This window comes from Eschrichtius robustus, chromosome 18 (genome assembly GCF_028021215.1).
Source record: "Eschrichtius robustus isolate mEscRob2 chromosome 18, mEscRob2.pri, whole genome shotgun sequence".
NCBI lineage: Eukaryota > Metazoa > Chordata > Mammalia > Artiodactyla > Eschrichtiidae > Eschrichtius > Eschrichtius robustus.
The window spans coordinates 6308896-6330079 of record NC_090841.1 but is presented as its reverse complement, the minus strand read 5'-3'; the positions used below and the strand labels follow the sequence as shown (position 1 = coordinate 6330079).

The window sequence follows — 21184 nt, the reverse complement described above, 5'->3', positions numbered from 1 at the left end:
TCGCGGCCTCTCTTGTTGCGGGGCACAGGCTCCAGACGCTCAGGCTCAGTAGTTGTGGCTCACGGGCCCAGTTGCTCCGCGGCATGTGGGATCTTCCCAGACCAGGGCTCGAACCCGTGTCCCCTGCATTGGCAGGCAGATTCTCAACCAGTGCGCCACCAGGGAAGCCCAGCACCGACTGTCTTGCTCACCCTGATGGCTCCAGCCAAGTAGGAGGTGCTCAGAGATGTTTGCTGAATGAAACAAACATGAGGTTTTAAAATTTATATTCATCTCACCTGGCCTCCTGGGCGTTAATGAGGAAACGGAGGGCAGACGGAGCAAATGAGCCAAATCGGGGGCAAAGATGCACATGTCACGTGACAGGATCACCATCCAAAAAATGTCCAGCTGACTAGAACTGTGACCTGGGATTAACCAAATGAGATTTGACAGGAATAAGTGTAAAGGACTGTACTTGGCTTGCAAAGCCCGCTAACCACTCTAGGACTACGGGGGAGGCTGTGGGAGGTGGCGGCTGAGACAGCACATGCGAGAAAGACTTCAGGCTTCTAGTTGACTCCACATTCACCAAGAAAAGGAACCCAGCCTTGAACTGCATTAACAAATAGATGGGGTTCAGAATAAAGGTGGTGCCAGTCATACTGTTTAGTTTACACTTCAAGAGGGACAATGAAGACAGGAATTCCGAGCAAATTCCTTAACCCGTTCCCTAAACTTCATTTTCCTCATCTGTAAAATGGGTACCTGCTCCGCCGGGTTGTGAGCGTTAAGTAATTTGATGGTTTTTTTATTTTCACTGGCAAGGAACAACTAAAGGAACGGAAATGTTTAAAAAAGTAAAGAATTAGGTGGGAAAATAGGAGACACGAGTGTGTGATCGTCTCCTTCAAAGTTTTCCTATGTGGGAAAGAGATTAAGCTTCATCTTTATAATCCTAGATGGCAGAGCTACTATTTAAGAATGAAAGAAGTCAAGTCAGGCAGATTTCAGCTCGATGTAAGAAAACACTGTCTAACGTCTAAAGCTATCCAACAGGGGAACGACCTGTCTTGGGAGGTGGTGAGTTCCCCGTGTGTCTGGGTTTTCAGGCACAGCACAGGTGCTCACTTGGTGGGATTAGATAAGCTGATGCCCCAGGGCCTTTCCACTGTTGAGATTTGGGTAGGGCCTAGTGTGCATGTCTATCATTTATTGATCCCTGGCTGAGGTTCATTACCATATATCATCTCGTTTCATCCTTGAAACCCAATGGGAAAAATTCTATTATCAGTCTCCTTTTACAGGAAAGTTGAAGGACTTTAATACCACGTTCAAGTTTGGGTACTTTGTGTAAGTTCCCAAGTCAAGCTTTGGACCCAGATCTGGTTGCCTCCGAGGTGCTTGCTCTTGGCAACACGGCCTTGCTGAGCTTCCCCACCCACGACTCCCTTGGAGCTTTGTGTGGGGGGCTGTGGGGGGGCAGTGCCGGGCTGCACACTGGAAGTGTTCGGGCCAGATGCAGCTGACATACGTTTTGATTGGCAGGCGTAGTGCTTTTCGCTGCCAGTATTTAATAATTGGAGGAGTTCACATAAAAATCTGATTTCCTACTTATCTTTAAAAACTGGAAACTCTAGCCACGCTGGCCTGTATTCCCACTTGGCAACAGCTGGCTGCAGCAAGCAGGGACTGCCCCTTCCAGACATGGCCTCACATTCTCAATGGCCACCACCCCTACTGCCTCGCATACGGCTACCCCGCCCCCTTGGCCTTCCCTGCCTCCACCCCCCGCCCCGGAGGGATGTCAGTGTGCTTCTCCCAGTGTGGACATTTCACGTGCATGCACAACAAACCACAGGTTTGGGGGCAGGAAAGTGCCTGTCACATTTTCTAGAGGAAATTGAGCCCCAGAGAGTCGCAGGGTGGCAGTGCCTGACCTCAACAGAACCCTGGCTGCCAACTCCTAGAGTGCATGACCCTGGACGGAATGTTCTCCTGATGGGCAGCTGCCCTCTAGGAGAACCTGTGTCCCAGTGAGCAGGCACCCCCCTGCACTGAAGGATGACTGTCCGCTTGGAAGGACTTCCATCTCGAGGCTCCGTAAGACAGGACTTTCTCTGGTTTGTCTGCTCTTGGCCCTGAGGTGGTCACAGAGACCCCCAAAGAATCCCCAGCACCTTACAGCAGAGAGAGCTAAGCGGAGGGTCCAATGACTCAAGCTTGATGTTAATAGTGAGAATTTCTTATCAGTCTGTCATTTCATATTTCTAATCTCCTGCCAGAAGAGCCCATGTTATCCCTGTCTCGGTGCCATCTTTCCTTCCCTCCACCCTTCCTTCCTTCCATCCCATTGGTTGGGTATTTGAAGGTGTAGTTGTCACTCCCAAGTCATTCAGGAGGGTCAGGGCTGGATTTTGGTGTGGTGGAGAGAGGATGGGCTAGGACCAGGACACCTGAATGCAGGTTTGGCTCAGCCATTTGTACTATTCCTATGCTTGTGGGAAGGTCTCTCCTCCTCTCTGGGGCTCAGTTTCCTCTTCTATAACATGAGAGTCAGTGTTAGTGTATCATACAAGTCCCTTAACAGTTTTACAGTTTTATGATTCAGAGGCAGAGCTGGGAATAATAGGACTTGGGACATGGCCCAAAATCTTGGCAGTAGAAGAAGGAGTTGTGGTTGTCCATCAGAGCTGCTTGCTTTCTCCTTTATTTCTGTTTCATTTCCTTCCTTCCTTCCATCTTTCCTTCCTTCATCCATCCATCCATCCGTCCATCCATCCATCCATCCGTCCATCCTTCCTCCTGCCCTTCCTTCTTCCCTCTCTTCCTTCTTACCTTCCTTCCTAGCTTTCTCTTTTCTTTTGAGGTGCTTTAATTGATCGAGATGAAGATCTGACTGATAATTGGGATAACTTACTAGGAAATACTGTGTGGACTGTAATACTCAGATACACCAGTCAAGTAACCTCCCAGCTGAACGAGGGCAGAGATGTTTCACTATGCTCCCCGCTGGCCTGGGGCTGCCAAGGGGAACTAAACTACATGTTTACAATCAAAATGACTTTGTCACAGGAGAAAATTCCATTTTTTTTGTGAGTGGCCTCCTCGAATGCAAACGGGAATGGGAGGGAAAGGTTGAAAAGACCCATAAGGTAAGGAGTTTGCACTGGATGATCTTCAGGAACAGTTCCAGCTCAGGAAACAGTGGGTCACCATTTCTGAGAAAGAGCCCAAAGTTCTGTTCCCTTTCAAAATAAGCTTTTTGAGATATCATTCACATACCATACAATTCGGCTTTTTAAATTGTACAGTTTAATTTTCTTTAGCACACGGACAGACATATGTAGCCATTACCACATCACCAATGTTCACATATATGTGCTGGCTTCTTTCACTCAGCATAATGGTTTGAGGTTCATTTGTGCTGTACCATGTATCAGCACTTCATTTATTTTTTTAAGTGGGGTATAATTGTTTTACAATGTTGTTAGTTTCTACTGTACAGCGAAGTGAAGTGGAGTTCCCTGTGCTATACAGCAGGTTCTCATTAGCACTTCATTTTTTAAAATTGCCAAATAATATTCCACTGTATTGTATGAGTCTCCCACGTTTTAGCTATCCATTTATCAGTAGATGGACATTTGAATTGTTTCCATCTTTTGGCTATTATGAATAATGTTGCGATAAACATTCGTTATACAAGTTTCTGTGTGTATATAAGTTTTTATTCTCTAGGGTAGATACCTAGGGGAGGAAATGCCAGGTCATATGGTAACTGTATGCTTAACCATTTGAAGAACTGCCAGACTGTTTTCCAAAGTGGCTGCACTATTTTACGTTCCCACCAGCAGCTTATGAGGGTTCCAGTTTCTCTAAATTCTCACCAATAATTGTCATCATTTCTTTCTGTTGTAGCCATCCCAGTGCATATGAGGCAGTGCAGTATCTCACTGTGGATTCGATGTGCATTTCCCTGATGGCTTGGGATGCTGAGCATCTTTTCATGTGCTCATTGATTATTTGTACATCTTCTCTGAAGAAATGTCTATTCAGATCCCTTTTCCATTTTTTTAATTGGGTTATTTTTCTTTGTTACTGAGTTGTAAGAGTTCTTCAACTTTTTGTTGTTAATATATATTAATATATTTTATATAGTTATATATTCTAAATATATTTTATACTCTAGACATACAATTTAGAGATATGTATTAAGATACATATATCTATGTCTAGATGTTAATATATTCTAGATATATAAGTATATATTCTAGATACAAATCTCTTATCAGATATATACTTTTCAAATATTTTCTCGCATTCTGGGCATTCTCTTTTCACTTTCTTGATAGTATTCTCTGAAGCACAAAAGTTTTAAATTTTGATGAAGTCCAATTGATCTATTTTTTTCTTTTGTTGCTTGTATCATATATAAGAATCCAGTGCCAAATCTGAGATCATGAAGATTTACCTCTGTGCTTTCTTTTTAAGAGTTTTACAGTTTTACCTCTTAAACTTAATCCTTTGATACATTTTGAGTTCATATTTATATATGGTGTGATGTAAAAATCCGGTTCTATTTTTTTGCACGTGGAGTTGCCTCAGCGCCATTTGTTGAAAAGACAGATCTTTCCCCATTGAATGGTCTTGGCAGCCTTGTCGAAAACCAACTGACCATGGACTCGTGGGCTTATTTCTGGACTCTTAGTCTACCCCGTTGATCTGTATGTCTGTCCTTATGCCAGTACCATCCTGTCTTAATCATTGTTGTTTATAGTTTTAGTAGTAACTCTTGAAATTGAGAAGAGCAAGTCCTCCGACTTTGTTCTTTTTCCAGATTGTTTTGGCACTTTGTTCTTTTTCCAGATTGTTTTGGCACTTCTGGATCCCTTTCAATTCTGAATTTTAGAATCAGCTTGTCAATTTCTACAAAGAAGTCAGCTGGTATTCTGATAGTGATTGTGTGGAATCTACAGATAATTTGAGGAGCACTGCCATCTTAACAATATTTAAGTCTTCCAATTCATGAACATTGGAGATTTTTCCAATTTTTTAGATCCTTAATTTCTTCCCACAACATTTTGAAGTTTTCAAAGTATAAGTTTCACACTTCTTTTGTTAAGTATATTCCTAAGTGTTTTATTCTTTTTGACGCTATTTTAAATGAATTTTTTAAATTTTATTTTCAGATTGTTCATTGCAAGTACATAGAGGTACATAATTCTTTTTTGTATATTGATCTTGAATCCTGAAATCATGCTGAACTCATTTACTAGTTCCAATTGATAGTTTTTTAGTAGATTCCTTTGGATTTTCTATATACAAGATCATGTCATTTGAAAATAGAGAAAATTTATTCCTTTCAAATCTGGGTGCCCTTTATTTCTTTTTCTTGCCTAATTGCACTGGCTGGAATGTTTATTGCAGCATTTTTCATAATAACCATTATAGCCATGGAACCCCTAGCACAATGTTGAATAGAAGTGGTGAGAGTGGACAACCTTGTCTTGTACCTAATCCTAGGGGGAAAGCATCCAGTATTTAACCATTAAGTATGATGTTAGCTGTTAGGTTTTTTTGGTGTATGCCCTTTATCAGATTGAGGAAGCTCCCTTCTATTCCTAGTTTGTTGACTGTGTTTATCATGAAAGGGGTTTGGATTTTGTCAAATGCTTTTTCTGCACCTTGTGAAATGATCATGTGGGTTTTGTTTTATATTGTATTGATATGGTATATTAATGACACTGACTGATTTTTGGAGGTTAAACCAACGTTGCATTCCTGGAACAAATCCCACTTGGTCATGGTACATAATTCTTTTATATATAATGAGTTTGTTAGGAATTTGTTGAGTTTTTTGCATCCACATTCATAAAAGATACTGACCTGTAGTTTCCTTGTGATGTCTTTGGTTTTGGTATCAGGATAATACCGGCCTCATAAAATGAATTGGGAAGTTTTCCCTTCTGTTCTGTTTTTTAAGAAAAGTTTGTGAAGAATTGGTATTAGTTCTTTAAATGTCTGATAGAATTCACTTGCCATCTGAGCCTGGGTTTTTCTTTGTAGACAGTGTTTTGATTACTAATTTAATCTTTTTATTTATAGGTATATTCAGGTTGTTTCTTGCTGAGCTAGTTTCAGTAGTTTTTGTCTTTTAGGAACTTGTCCATTTCATCTGGTATCTAATTTATTGGCATACAATTATACTATTCCTTTATAATGCTTTTTTTATTTTAGTAATGTTGGTAGTAATATCTACAGTTTCTTTTCTGATTTTATTAGTTTGTCTTTTCTCCTTTTCTCTTGGCTTGTCTGGCAAAAGGTTTGTCAATTGTGTTCATCTTTTCAAAAAACTAGCTTTTAGTTTCATGGAATTTTTTCTATTGTTTTTCTGTTCTCTGGTTTGCTAATTTCCACTCTAATCTTTATTATTATTTCCTCCCTTCTCTTTTCTTTAGATTTAGGTTGCTGTTCCTTACCTAGAGTTCTAACGTAGAAGATAGGTTATTGACTTGAAATCTCTCTCCTTTTTCAACATAGGCATACCACTGTAAATTTCCCTGTAAACATTGTTTTAGCTCCATCCCATAAGTTTTGGTATGTTGTGTCTTTATTTTCATTCTCAAAGTATTTTCTAATTTTCCTTTTGATTTCTTTTTTGATTCATTAGATACTTAGGAGTGTGTTATGTAATTTCCAAATATTTGTGAATTTCTCAAGTTTCTTTCACTTATTGGTTTCTAATTTCATTCCACTGTAGTTAGAGAACATACTTTGTGTTATTTATATCCTTTTAAATTTATTGAAGTTTGTTTTATGACCTAGTATGTAGTTTATCCTGGGGAATGTTCCGTGTGCACTTGAGAAGAATGTATATCCTGCTGTGATGGGTGGAGTGTTCTGTTTATATCTGTTAGGTCTAGTTGGTTATGTGTTGTTCAAGTCCTCTATTTCCTTTTCAATCATCTGTCTAGTTGTTCTGTCCATTATTGAAAGTAAGATATTGAAATCTTCATCTGTTATTGTTGAATTTTCTATTTTTCTTCAATTCTGTCAGTTTTTCCTTCATGTATTTTGGTGCTCTGTTGTTAGTTGCATATATATTTATGATTATTATATCTTCCTGCTGGATTGACCCTATCATTATTACAAAATGCCCTCTTTATCTCTACTAACATATTTTGTTTTAAAGTTTATTTTATCTAATATTAGTATAGCTATTTCAGCTTTCTTGTGGTTGCTCCAAAGCTCTTTTTTGAATTCTCAAAAGCTTTGATGGGCAATGAAAGTCAAGAAGAAATTGCCTCCTTTCTTTCTTTTTTTTTTTTGCTCATATTTCAAATGAACTATTTCACCAATCAACAAACTCTCCTTGAGCACTATGGTCCACAACACAAAGACTTGCGCGATGTGAAAACTCTCATGTCTAGGTAGAATCCTTTTCATGGGATTGGTTAATTAGTTTCTTATCTTCTTCACTTCGTCCTCAATAAATTAAAATCACATCCTCCTTGAAAATAACTAGGAGTCCTCCTGACCAGGACTTATAGGTAAGGAAAATGAAATTAAAGGGAAAGGAAATCAAGAAAAAGTTTATGAAAATCATGGGAATGAACAAGTGCTAGGAAACAAGATGTTTACTCTCGAACTCCTCTTCAAGTCTGAAAAGCTCCCTAACATCCTTGGGTCATTCACTTGCTCCAAACCCAGTAGAAGAACTCCCAGGCGATGCCATTGGGAAATGGAGTGGCATGAGGATTGCCATGCTGGGGCCTCTATGTCTGCGTGCCCTGATGTGCCAGATTGATTACGGATTTTAAAAGGAAAAAACACGTAATACCATTCTGAACAACGATCCCTGTTTAATCTTTCCCTGTGTCCTAGCCCGCTTGTTGTCCTGAAGGATGACAGCCCAGCTACTCCCACTGGATGAGAAAACCTCATATTCTGTGCCAGTTTCCTGTCACTGCTTTGAGTTCTAAGAGTTCAGGGAGGGGAGGGTGGCATGACCTCCCCCGTCGCTGGTGTTGGCATGAGTCCCTGGTGACAGTGTGTCTGCACCGCGGGTACACCGGCAATCTCTGGAGCAGCTCTTCCTCGCTCTTTCAACAGCCAGCCAATTTGGTCTCAGGAAACCACTCTGCAGCGCTGGCTGGGTTTGGAAGTCATTTTTAATTTTGTGACAAAGACAAATGCGTCCTTTGGGAGTAGTAAGTGGTTTTACTGGTGATATTAATGGAACCTTGACCTCTTCTGTATCTGTGGTCCTACAAAACAAAAAATGTTTGTATTATTATATGTCAGGCAAGTTCATTCTTAGCCCTTCCTTGAAACAAATTGCAGAGGAAATATACTATTAATAAGCCTGGAGAATATTCTGTGTGTGGGTGTGTGGGTGTGTATCTACAGGCATAAGCTCATTTGCAAACATAGCGGATTTAAAATGCCACGATTAACTGTGCTACAAATGATGTGTTTTGAATTGTGCTGGGATGGACACAAATCATTGAAGTTCTGATATTTCTGAACAGTGGGCCCAGTGCTAAAATTGGCATTGGCTTTTAAAGGCCAATAGCTATCATAAAATTCAAGTGTTTGAGGGATCCAGAGTGAGCAAGGGAAAGACAGAATTCAAAGGCACGTTGCATTAGCCGCTTCTATTTTCATTTGGGATTGGCATTCATAGGCCTAAAAATGATTGCACTGAGGTCTACTGTTTCCTGCAGGAACTTTTTATGCCAGTGTCCTTTGTTGAAAATGGTTGCTTAAGGAGACAGTAAATTAAATGTGAAGGATTTACCGTTTGGTTACGTGAATTAAACCATTTCCTGGTGTTTGTGTTTACCTTGGGACTCACAAAGGAGACAAAAATATAGACTCACAAGAGGAAGGAAAGGAATGATCAAATCCCAATAGTCCCTGCCTGGATGTCTAGCTCAGCAAGTTTATTCAGGGGAGGAATTTCGTGCTGATAAGTGAATCTTTGTCTCTGTATAATTAACTTTTCCTCTCTCCAGATACTACACCCACTGAGCCTTCCTAATAGACATGTAACTGCAAATGTGGTAGTTAATGTCTCCGTCTAGTATACCGGACAAAACCGAAGTAAATCGAATACAAAATGTATAGTTTTCCTCAAGTAAAACTGGATGGTGCTTTAGAATTTGAGACTTAAATGCAATAATTTAAAATCTTATTATAAAATAATACATGATCATTCTAGAAAATCTGACAAATACAGAAGGTAAATAAGAAAATAATAACGACCCATAACACTCAAAGATAATCATCGCTAACGTTTTAGTGTATTCATTTTGCCTTGTTTCTATGCCATTATATGAATATAGATTTGTACTTTTTATAGTTTAGATCATGAGTATGATTTAGGATTTTCATATATCCTAACCGCCCTCTCTCCTTAAGTTCAAATCTCTCATAAGAAGAAGACAATTAACGGCTAACACATACATAGTATTGTACTATCTGCCAGGTACCATTCTAAGCACTTTACACGTATGAATTCATGTCACCCTCATAGTAACCCTTTGAGGCAGATGTTACAAATGGGGCACAGAGGGTAAAACGGTTTGCCCACAGTCTCACAGCTAGGAAGGGACAGAGCCAGGATTTGAACCCTGGCTATAAAGTGTGTGCTTTTTTTTTTTTTTTTTTTTTTTTTTTTGGCCACACCTTGCGGCTTTCCCGGACCAGGGATTGAACCCGCGCCCTCAGCGGCAGTGAAAGCGCAGAGTCCTAACCACTGGACCGCCAGGAAATTCTCCTAAAGTGTGTGCTCTTAACCAAGATCCGTTGCCTCCCCGCCACCCATCCACCCCGACTCTGCGACCTCTCAGAATTCCTCCAACACTGGGTAGTGTGACATAGCACATGGGAACTGAGACAATCATCCTATCTCTGAAAAACAATTGCCACGAAGGCCCTTCCTATGATGGGGGGAGGCGGGCCCAGTGATGAGGGGATGGGGGCAGGGAAGGAGCCCTGGGCTGGAGCTCAGGAGAAACTGGCCTCTGGGCCTGGCTCTGTTCACAGCGAGACAAGGCACTATACCTGTTTATGTCTCTGTTTTCTCATCTGTAAAATGACAGGGTTGGAGAGCAATTCATTCATGTGTTCGTTCATTCACTTAATACACACGAGGCAGAGAAGAATACGGTCTGTTTCCTCTCCTAGGAATTCATCACCCCATGTGTAGCCAGAGAAGAAGTGTTATAAGTGCTGTAACAGGAGAGTCCTGGGGATGTTGGCAAAGCCGCTGAGATGGGCTGGGGCAGAGAGGGTAGAAGCAGGAAGGGCTGGCCCAGCGAGGCTTCCCAGAGGACCAGTAGGGATCTGTGTCTCAGGGCATCCAAGATAGGCTGTGGCAATCCGTCTCTCTAGGGCCCCCTCTAGTGTATGTCACGCTCTCTCACCTTCAGCAGGCTACAGCGTTGTCACTTTTTTGGGGGAGTGGAGGGGGGTTTAAAACTACAGATCTTTATTGTCTCACATTCTAGAAACTCAACATGGCAGCAGGGCCATGCTCCCTCTGAAGCCTGTAGGGGATCCTTCTTTGGCTCTCCTTACCTTCTGGGGGTGGCGATCCTTGGCAGCCGGCGATCCTTGACCTGCAGCTGCATCGCTCCACTTCTGCTTTGTCCCCACGTGGCGTTCTCCCCGTGTGTCTGTCCTCACGTGGCCATCTTCTTATATGGACACCAGGCCTATTGGATTAGGGGCCCACCCTACTTAACTGAAGTTAATTCTATTGGCAGTGACCCTGTTTGACCCAAATGAGGTCACATTCTGAAGTACTGGGGGGGGGGGTAGAACATATCATTTTGGGGGCGGGGACAAAGTTCAATCCGTAACAATGTCTGCAGCCCCCATTTAGTCCAGGCAGCCATGGCCTCCTTCGTGCTCTTGTTTTTCTCCACTTCGTTCTCCATTCAGCATCCAGAATGAGCTTCTTAAACCATAGCAAGCAGGTGAGGGTCCAGACAGAGAGTCCTCACAGGACTTCTTTCCATCTGGGCATAGAAGGCTGGAGCCAAGGGGAGAAGCTGAGAGCACAGTATCTCCTGAAGAGATGGTTGTCAGTGGCGTCCCCAGGGCAAGGGCACAGTGGACTTCGAGAATGTTTCTAAAAGGATGCTCATTCCGGTCCCTAGAGGTATTGCAGGGAAGCCGCTCGGGTGGTCTCAGTCCTTCTGACCCCTGAGACTGGCAAAATTCTGTCGACTGAAAAAAAAATGCACAACGTGAGAGCTGTGAATTAAGTTTCATCTGGGGCAAAAATGAGGACTATAGCCCGGAGTCAGCATTTCAGATAGCTCTGAGAAGCAGCTCCAAAGAGATAGGGGGGAAGGTCAGTATATGTGTGATTTTGGTGTGAAGAGGGAGTGCATGCAATCAAGCACGTATTTTTTGCAGAAGGCTGCCTCTAGTCACGAGGAGCAGACGTCACCATGAAGAATTTTAGTGCTCCTCTAGATACAAGGAGATGCAAAAATTGGGCTCATAAAATATCTATCTGAAGACCTGTTCTGCCAGTTTTTCCCAGAGCACAGAGCGCCTCATTCCTGATCTCCACCCTGAACTCCTTTCAGGTGGTGTTGAAGTTCAGCAGCTGCAGCGGCTCATGATTTAATCCTTGTAAAGTTAGATGGCAAGTGCCAATTTGTAGTTGGCAATGCCATACTTTTAAGGGTGGTCTCTCGGTGATTAGGTAAAGCCCTTTCCAGACCTCTTTGTGTCGCTTCTGCATGCTTTGCTGTTAGTAGATGTGCAGTGCAGGCTAAACAAACGGATGTCACATGCACGTGAAATAAATGCAGTATTCACACTGCTTCTCCTGCCTTTAGCCCGCCCCCTCCCCCGAAGTAGGTCGGCCCTTCTCATCTTATTAGTCTGCCATTAAGCTCTAGAAAACGGTGAAGGCATGCTTCTGTCATTCAAATGCTAATCCTCTCTCCAACTTGACACCTCAGCTTGCTGCTATCCGCTGTCATCTGTGCTCCAAAGACAGTGGACCCTTGTACCCACACCCTCTGACTTCTTACAAAGGCTCTGGAGGGCGCTTCCTGAGGCACTTAGCATAGCTGTGGAAAGAAGTTTATGCAGAATATTCACCTTTACTGTTCTCCCCACGCCCCAGGTCACAATTGCAAAGTAGGGCATCAGGGCTCTCTGATGGAAGGCTAAGACCTGAATAAGGAATTCGGTTTTCTTAGAGAAACAGAAACACAGAGTGCCAGATTCCGAGAGAAGAATGTGGATTTATGGGTTACATGAAAGGAGAATGATGTAACTGGTGGTGCCCATGTTGCCTTGCCAGCTGCAGTGTCTGCATGTTCATAATACAATCATTTATGTTTATGTGTTTTCATTTTCTTCTTGTTCAGATACAGGTAGACCTTTCTTAGAGATGCACAGTGAAATCCCGGAAATTGTAAATATGACCGAAGGAAAGGAGGTCGTTATCCCCTGCCGGGTTACATCACCCAACATCAATGTTACTTTAAAAAAGGTAAAACTGAGCAGTGCTACTCTCACAAGATTTTTACTGCAAGTGAGCATACTGAATTTTGAGTTGTTTTCTCTCTCTGGAATAGTTTTCTTAGAGACATTTGGGCTTTCTTGGCTGACTTTTCTGTAACAGCTTTTTACTATGTAAGTGTTAGACATTACACCCCTGCGTGTACTTAAATGGACTAAAAGGATAATGTCTTGAGCATAAATCTATGTGAATAATGAAAGAACTGCAATCATGAAAATTTTATGTATTGCCACAAATTCGAATGTCTGTAAATGTCAGAAAAACCAATTCTATTGTGTATACTAATTAATAATGCAGATTTTTTTTTTAAATGGGATTGACTTAGGGCTACCAAGTTTTTATTTTGCCAAGGAAGGATTTTTTGTTTGTTTGTTTGTTTTGTTTTTATTTATTTATTTATTTATGGCTGTGTTGGGTCTTCGTTTCTGTGTGCGGGCTTTCTCCAGTTGCGGCGAGTGGAGGCCACTCTTCATCACGGTGCGCAGGCCTGTCACTGTCGCGGCCTCTCTTGTTGCGGAGCACAGGCTCCAGACGCGCAGGCTCAGTAGTTGTGGCTCATGGGCTCAGCCGCTCCGCGGCCTGTGGGATCTTCCCGGACCAGGGCTCGAACCTGCATTGGCAGGCAGACTCTCAACCACTGCGCCACCACGGAAGCCCCAATAATGCAGAGTTTTGCAGAAGGAAGAACTGTCAGGCAGGGTACCTGACTCGCCAGGCATTTAAGAGCTCTTGCTTTGGTTTGAGTTGGGATGTTCCTTGTAACAAAAGGCTTATCTTCCGATGGGCATCCAAATTTAACCTCTTAGGGGAAAAAAAAGCTATAAATGAGATTTTTCTTCATGTTATGTTGTAAATTGTGCATGTAGAGAAGGAAAAAGATTCAGAGTAAAATCTAATGAAGACAAAACCCCTAAAATGTGACATGCCAGCTGCAGTAACTTTAGGCCTGTGCTGAGTCTGAGAGTTGGATAAAAACTACCCACGTGGAAAACTATAGTGGCTCCTGAGAGCTTAGAGCTTTCAGAGGAAAAGTGCAGGCTGTCCCAAGGCAGCACCGAGCACTGCCCATCACGTAGGGATGGTAGGTAGGGATGCAGGATGCAGGTAGGGACTCGGCAAGTGTTTGGTGGTGATGGTCATCAAGTTGAATGAGTTCAGAGTGATTTTCAGTATCACCTGTTGACCCTGAATCCTGAAATGTGATGAGGTATCTCCCTGTCTTCTTCCCTTGCATTCACTCCCCCCAGTTGTTGATTTAAATCTTCAATATAGTCCATCACTGACAGGTCTCGGCTTCCATTACAGCTGGGTATCATCGCCAGGAAATACACAATTGTAGTATGTTGGAGCTGGAAACGCCAGCGGAGTCAAACTCACTTGGTGGAAGAAAAAACTGAGGTTCCCAGGGAGTTAGGGACGTCCAGGCCACAGGCCACACTGGGCATTGGAGCCCGTGTCCTGTCTTCTTCCTCCGTGTTCCTGCCATCCTTTGCTAATGGTTTAGTTTGCATAGGAGGAGGGCAGAGTGGTTCAGAGCAGAGGCTGGGGCCACACCACCTGGATTCTTCCCCGCCGCTACTACCACTTAACCCGCTGGAAAATGGGCAAGTTATCAGACCTCCCTCCACATCAGTGTCGTCACTGGAGAGATGGGAGAGGTTACAGGACCACCCACCTCACCTGACTGTTAGGAAGGCTACATGAGGTGCTTGGAAGGCCCTTAGGATCATGCCTGGCCCAGGCAAGGCCTGTTCAAGGATTAGCTATTCACGTTACGTATCCAACAGTTTAATGCCCAATAATCAATTTATTATCGTGATGCCTTCCATAGCCTGGCATTACTCCTCTGAGTCCGAGATGATAATTGGTCAGTGACTAATATGGAACAAACCATGAGGATATGAAACTTCTCTTTTCATGCACTCCCCTTGCCTTTTCGCCCTAATGCAGATCGCTTGTCTGTTTGAGGAACTTTCCCGAATTCCCACCTGCAAACATTTTGGGAGGGAAAGCTTATTTTCTGTGTTTTCCCACCCAGATCTATAATACAAAAAAAAAAAAAAAAAGAGAGAGAGAGGGAGAGAAGCATAACATTCTACCCAGGATTTTGGTTTATCACATATATTTTGAAAATATTCTAACCTATGACATATATATGCTGACATGAAATTAACAGAAGATCGTTCCCTTCCTTTTCTCTTACTGTCCTTTCTCTTCTAACTTGCTGCTCCCGCCTCTTCCCATGCCTGCTTCAGCAGAGCCCCGGTCAGCTGGAGACAGGCCTCCCTGTTCAGCAGTGTCTCCAGACCGCGCATCTGCCTGCCCCTTTATGACACACACACTGCCACAGCTGATGAGCTTTGCGGTCTTTTGCTATTTCAGCTCTTGTCAGCTAGAAATAAAGTGACTTTGTCAACGAACTACAATTAGTGGCAGTAACGGATAGAGTAAGAGAAACACTGCAGAGGAAAATTTAATGTATTTTTAAGTTGTGCAGACCAAGCCCATCAGCCACCCTTTCTTGTAGGTTCAGCACGTGCTTGTTTTCAAAGCATCACAGATTTCAATCCCTGACTTATATTTTTCTGAGTTTTTCCTTTAATAGTTTGCACCAAGTTAGAAGGTTCTTCCCCGCCCCGCCCCCCCATGGAATGCAGGGCATTCCTAAGTTCACAGGTAGCATTCTAATTTACTAAAACATGAAATGCATCCTTTAATTGCTTTCAGTTCTTCATAACCAGGACGCAGTTCACGTCAAGCCCACATAGCGCTCTGGTTAACATACACCAATGCAGACATATTCACTGGGAGAGGCAACTAGTGCTTTTGGAATAGAAATCTCTGCCATCAGATCACAAATCCCAGTCAGATTTGCTCCTTCCACAAGCAATATATATAAAGGATATTGTGGATAGAGTGATGTAAGGTGTGTGCTTTTTTAAAGAAGATAGAAAAGATCTGAAACTTCTTTATGGCAGTTAATGCTATGGATCTTTATAATCTGTTGTGAGAAGGTGATCTGATTTTTTTCCCCCCTTTTCCAACTGGGGATAAAAGCAGTTGTCAGACCACTGCCTCTGGAGTTGGCTGCCAATCTGGCATCAGGGGAATTTGGCTGGGCTGCTCTATGAGACAGTAGCCCTTTACAAAGTCTAATCCCAAGGTAGAAGGTGTAAATTAAGTCCTTGATATATAGGAGAGGGCATAAGCAGAGAATCAAATCGTGGGCTCTTTACTTCTGTTCGGCCTCACTGTGTTTGGGAACACTTCTAGGAATTTGCGAGCACTTCATTCATAACTGTCTCTGGCCTCACATCCGTTTTCAGCTCTCTTCACCGTCAGGAGCCTGTGCTTCTGGGAGCTTCCCTTCCAGGTGCAGAGTCAGTACCCTCAGTCTTCCCCAGAGGGATAACCCCAGTGAGTGCCAAGTTAATGCTATGAATCTTGGGGGACCAGGAATTATGTACAGTCCTTTTAAGACAGCCACCTCTAACAAATCATGCGAAATGAGAGGACAAGGTATGGCTTGTTAAAAGCTCCCGATGATGAGACCAAGAGGACAACCTAGCAGCCCTAATGGAAAAAAATCCTAATTAATTTTTCTATTGAGTATCAGGCCAGTTTATTACAGAGATTCCCAGAGGCCAAAGAGATACGGGCTCCCGCTAGAATTCTGACATGACCACTAGGTCTACCCTAGGTGGGTGCAGCTCGTTGCTAAGACTAATAACAAATTACTCTGCTTACTATAATTTGTCATAGTTCATGTATCGTTTGCTACATGCAAAGAAAACTAAAGAACCAATTATGACAACCTGGAGTTTTTGCCTGCGCTGTTCTCATTTGCGGTAAAAATTACATTTTCACAAGCTATGAGGGAAACTCTTAACCACAGCGCTAATACGATTTTGTGAAAGCATGTTTCTTCTTTTTCCAGTTTCCATTTGATACCCTGATCCCTGATGGAAAAAGAATAACGTGGGACAGTAGGAAGGGCTTTATAATATCAAATGCAACATACAGAGAAATAGGGCTTCTGACCTGTGAAACAACAGTCAACGGACACGAGTACAAGACAAACTATCTCACACTTCGACAAAGTAAGTGATGTTCCGAAAGCATGAGCATAAGCCAGAATGCTCAAGGGTTTATCTGCTTAATGAAACGTTGATTTTTTTTAAAAATGTGACTTCTTATGCTTGCAGCCAACACAATCACAGACGTCCTAATAAGCACGCCAAGTCCAGTCAGGTTACTTAGAGGTCATGCTCTCACCCTCAACTGCACGGCCACCACTCCCTTGAACACAAGAGTTCAGATGACCTGGAGTTACCCTGGGGAAGTGAGTGACCTACTTTTCTATTTCTTCTATAGGACAGTATTTAGTTTTAGCAAGTGAAATGCTAAACTGAGTTTTTGAAGTGGGAAAAAGCAGAACATTCTGACTCCTCTGGCAGTTCAAGTCAATAAAGAAGCTTTGGGTTTGGTTTGGGTGCTTCCCTTGCCTGACATTTCATGAGTGTGATATGCAGAGATACGGTCTTTTGATGTCTGGAGGTTTTGTTTTGAAGTGTACAGGCTGGTATTTCTATTGCATGATTCTGGGTGGAAAAGGGGATTGTTTCATCCTTGGAAATGATTCTCTAGGATTTAGAGATGAGAGAGAAATTTATCACTACATGCCAGGCAGGGACTATCTTTTGTAAAAACAACAACAAAAAGTTGTCGTCAGCGCATTAATTTAAGAGACTGGCAGACAGGCAGGCACCTGATTGGAGCATGTTTGGAAAAGATAATACAACCCAGCCATCCAATATTCCACTTGTTAAGTGACAAAGGAGCAATTCTGTCCTTGAGAAAAATGAGAAGAATGAAGGCTGAGTTGGGTTCCCATTCAAATTAAACATCCTTGCAAATAGTCATTGTTTTAAAAACGTATAGGCAGGGAATCTCTGATAAACTGTTAAGAAACATCTGACAGTGGTTCCAGCCCCATTTCTTGTATGTCTGTATGATTCATGTGGCATATCCCAGGTAAATAACTTGTTACGTCATTCAGATGGCCCAATCACGAAGTTAGCTTATGATTAAATTATGTATGTATAATTAAGATTAATGCATCAGTCCTGAGCTTTTTTTTTTTTTTTTTTAATTGAGGTATAGTTGATTTACAATGTTATCCTAGTTTCAGGTGTACAACATAGTGATTCAAAATTTTTCTAGATTATACTCTATTTACAGGTATTAGAAAATATTGGGCTATATTCCCTGTACTGTACACTATATACATTTCTTGCTATGAAAACAGAATAACTTAGCAACAAAACGGTACCACAAGTGCCCTGTAGGGACACATTGACTCATCAGTCATAAGGTATTTTCTAGAAAATGGTATTGTTTCATTGAAATTACAATGCTGCGACTTGTAGTAATATATTCTGGGTTTTGATGGAAATCATCTACTCTTAATACATGGCAAGAGGGAAGAAACGTGTACCCTGTCACTGTTGCTGCTCTAAGTGAGAATATGGTAATACATCTGCGGAATGCCCGTAACCTTCGAAAGTGGTGCTGTCCAGTGGAACTTGCTGGGATGGAAGTGGTCGGAAGCGCTAACCACTAGCCACCTATGCCTAATAGCACGTGGAACGTGGCTTGCGGGACTAAGGAGCCGAATTTTAAATTTTGTTTCAGTTAATTTAAGTAGCCGCCTGTGGCTGCTGGACCGTGCTGTGATGACTTTGCTCTGAAACCCAGGGGCAGTCTTAGGGTACCAAGGCAGAAACCATACCAATGTTACTCGAACTCGAGAAAGGAAAGCCTTCTCAAAGGGAGAAGGGAGAAGTAATACCGACATGAACAGAGCTGCCGAAGGTCCCTCAGTCTTTCGTGTAGGGCACAGAGTCTCTGATTTTTGATTGCAACGATCGACGTCTGCTCTGTGGTCACTGCCGAGAATGGAGAAAATGGCGTAACATGTGTTTGTTCCAACAGGGCAGTAAAAGGACAGGTGGGTAGAATTTATCCAGCATGGCACACAGGAGAGCTAAGTTCAAGACCCAGAGATTAGTTTGGCCCGCTTCCAAAGTCTTTTTCCATGCCTCCTCAAAGGGACGGACTGAGAGGAGGAAATAACATATTATGTGTTATAAAATGCAATGCTTAAAAAAAAAAAAAAAAAAGAAAAGAAAGGAAGGAACAATGAAAGGAAAAGGCACTGTGACCTCATCTTCGCAAAGCCAGGAGTGGGTCATTGTGGCCAGTTTATACCGCTGAGCCTGAGGCCTGCAAACATGGGACAGCACCCCACCCCACCCCCTAGATTGCTGGCTAAACTTGTTGATGGCTTTGCAGGCCCCCAGACCCATTTAGTGGTATTTAGCAGATATTGGCAAGCCTTGCTCAAATAGGGAAATAATGAAACTAGGATCATTACGCCTTAATAGGTGTAGCCAGGATTCGTAATCTTTCCCTTCATTTCTAAAAGGAAGCAAAAGAAAACTCACGTGGTGATTTATTAAGAGAAAGCCTGTGATTAGTCCAGATACTAATCATGGCCCGAGTCTGTGTGTGATACCACTGCCTAGAGAACAGGTTACTGGTTAGAGACGTAGGTGCTAGAGGGAAGCATTAGACTTGTACTCAGAAGACCCAAGTTCCCAGGCTACACTGGCCAGTGTTTCTGATGCTTCAATTTCTTCATCTACAATAAGGGCAGTAACCCTGCCAGTCTCCCTGGCTTGTGAGCAACTGTTGAGATATTGTGTGTGAAAGTCCATTTGAGGAAAATGAAGTGCTAAGTCAGTGCTGCCACGGCACGTGTTGGAAACACATCGAGACAGAGATGTCGGTTCTGAGCATCTCGCTCTGGATGGGTTTGCCTCTTAGTGTAAAATATTAATCTTAGGAATCATCTGAGAAATGCTGTAACTCTAAGCGCAGTCAATGACTCCTTCTACATTTGTTACACGTTTTCTTTCTAGATAAATAAGAGAGCCTCTATAAGGCAACGAATTGACCGTCGCAATTCCCGTAACAATGTATTCTACAGCATTCTTTTTATTGACAAAGTGCAGAACAAAGACAAAGGACTTTACATTTGTCATGTGAAAAGCGGCCCGTCATTGAAATCTGTTAACACCTCAGTGCATATATATGGTAAGCAACCCATGCTCTGCTTTCTAATCATTGCAGAATTGGAGGGTTCTATAAAAATAAAAAAAAAAGTAAATTTTCTTTTGGCCAAGAGGTACACTGTCATGAACAAATGCAACTTTGTCCCGCTCTGCCCCCTGCCAAAGAGCAAATCACATTAAGTGTCCTTTAAATGTAATACTTTTGCACTGGCTAGAGAATCTTTTCCTTACAAACGTATTGTGGCTAATAAGTCAGATATTAGAATCTATATGAAATTCTTTAGTGTTGCGTATAAACAAAACAGAAAACTACAGTCCGTTTTACCTTCATTTTCTGGGAGAAATTTCTCGGGCACTACTGATTTAGAGAAAAATATGCTGTGATAAATTATTTAGAATTGATGCTCTTTTATCTCTGGTTTTCTGCTCATGAAATCCTAAGAGTTTTGCTTAGTTCCAGTAGGCAAATTCTGTAAAGAAAATACTTCAACCTCTTTAGAATCTTTAATAAACCTTATTTATTTCTACCACTGAAAAGAAAAACTTGTAAGGAGCAGAAACTAGGGGACCGTTCTATCAACGGCCTTTGATATTCTTTTGACTTTCTCCAGTTGATGTCTTATATCAAATTGGTTATTTTAGAAGGGCGTGGAACAGCCTTCTCCCATGGTATTCACATTGGCCGGGTAGATTTTTAGAAGTATCTTTATACTTTTTTTTGTTTGTTTCAATATAGGTGTTTAAGGTGTTTTACTTCTGTTGCCCTGCCACTGGGTTTTTATATCCCTGGGACCATTTGATTTCGCAAGTATTAAACCAGTTAGAGTACTTTTAAGTGACTTTATTCACTGATCAGTATTTGGGCTCACCGATGGCCTTGATCATAATGCAGCTCTACTTATTCACTGGTTGCACCCTCCTCGAATAAGGCAGCGAGTTGGCAATTTTTGGTTTTCTTTCGTTTACATAAGTGTAGTCTTTTCTAATGGATTTATCACTTCTCCTTTCGAAGATAAAGCGTTCATCACAGTGAAACCTCGACAGCAGCAGGTGTTTGAGACTGTAGCTGGCACGCGGTCTTATCGGCTCTCTGTGAAAGTGAAGGCGTTTCCCTCGCCAGAAGTTGTATGGTAGGATCACAGTTATGTTCTTAGCAGCTTAAGATATGCTTTGTCAGTAGGAAGATGCAGGAGCCCAGTGACTTGAATTCCTGAAAAGAAAAAAAAAATCAAGATAAGCTTCCCAGACAGCAGTGAAGAACTAAGAATTGGGCTGATTTCTGGGCTGGGAGGGGAGTAGGTGGGAAGGGCTGGAGGGGAAGGAAAATAATGTAAATAACAGCATGGAGCAAGGGATTCGTTTTCTGAGTGCTCATTTCAGTTTAGTCGTTCACTCCCTGCGACTAAATTTGTGCCTCTCTAAACCTTCCTATGATGTCAACGTCCTCTGAATGGAATAATGTTGAGCAACGATTAGGAAGCATCTCTAGTGTGTAACATGCTCTATTAACCCT

General features: G+C 42.2%; 1 protein-coding gene across 2 annotated transcripts in view; it reads left to right on the top strand.

Moving 5' to 3' along the window:
- Positions 1–21184, top strand: part of FLT1 (fms related receptor tyrosine kinase 1) — a 170920-nt gene that overhangs the window by 38018 nt on the left and 111718 nt on the right. For both annotated transcript variants that reach the window (XM_068526895.1, XM_068526896.1), the window contains exons 4-8: positions 12381–12505; positions 16473–16635; positions 16741–16877; positions 19519–19693; positions 20684–20801. In XM_068526895.1, the coding sequence (XP_068382996.1) occupies positions 12381–12505; positions 16473–16635; positions 16741–16877; positions 19519–19693; positions 20684–20801 (718 nt within the window). The remainder of the gene's footprint in view (positions 1–12380; positions 12506–16472; positions 16636–16740; positions 16878–19518; positions 19694–20683; positions 20802–21184) is intronic.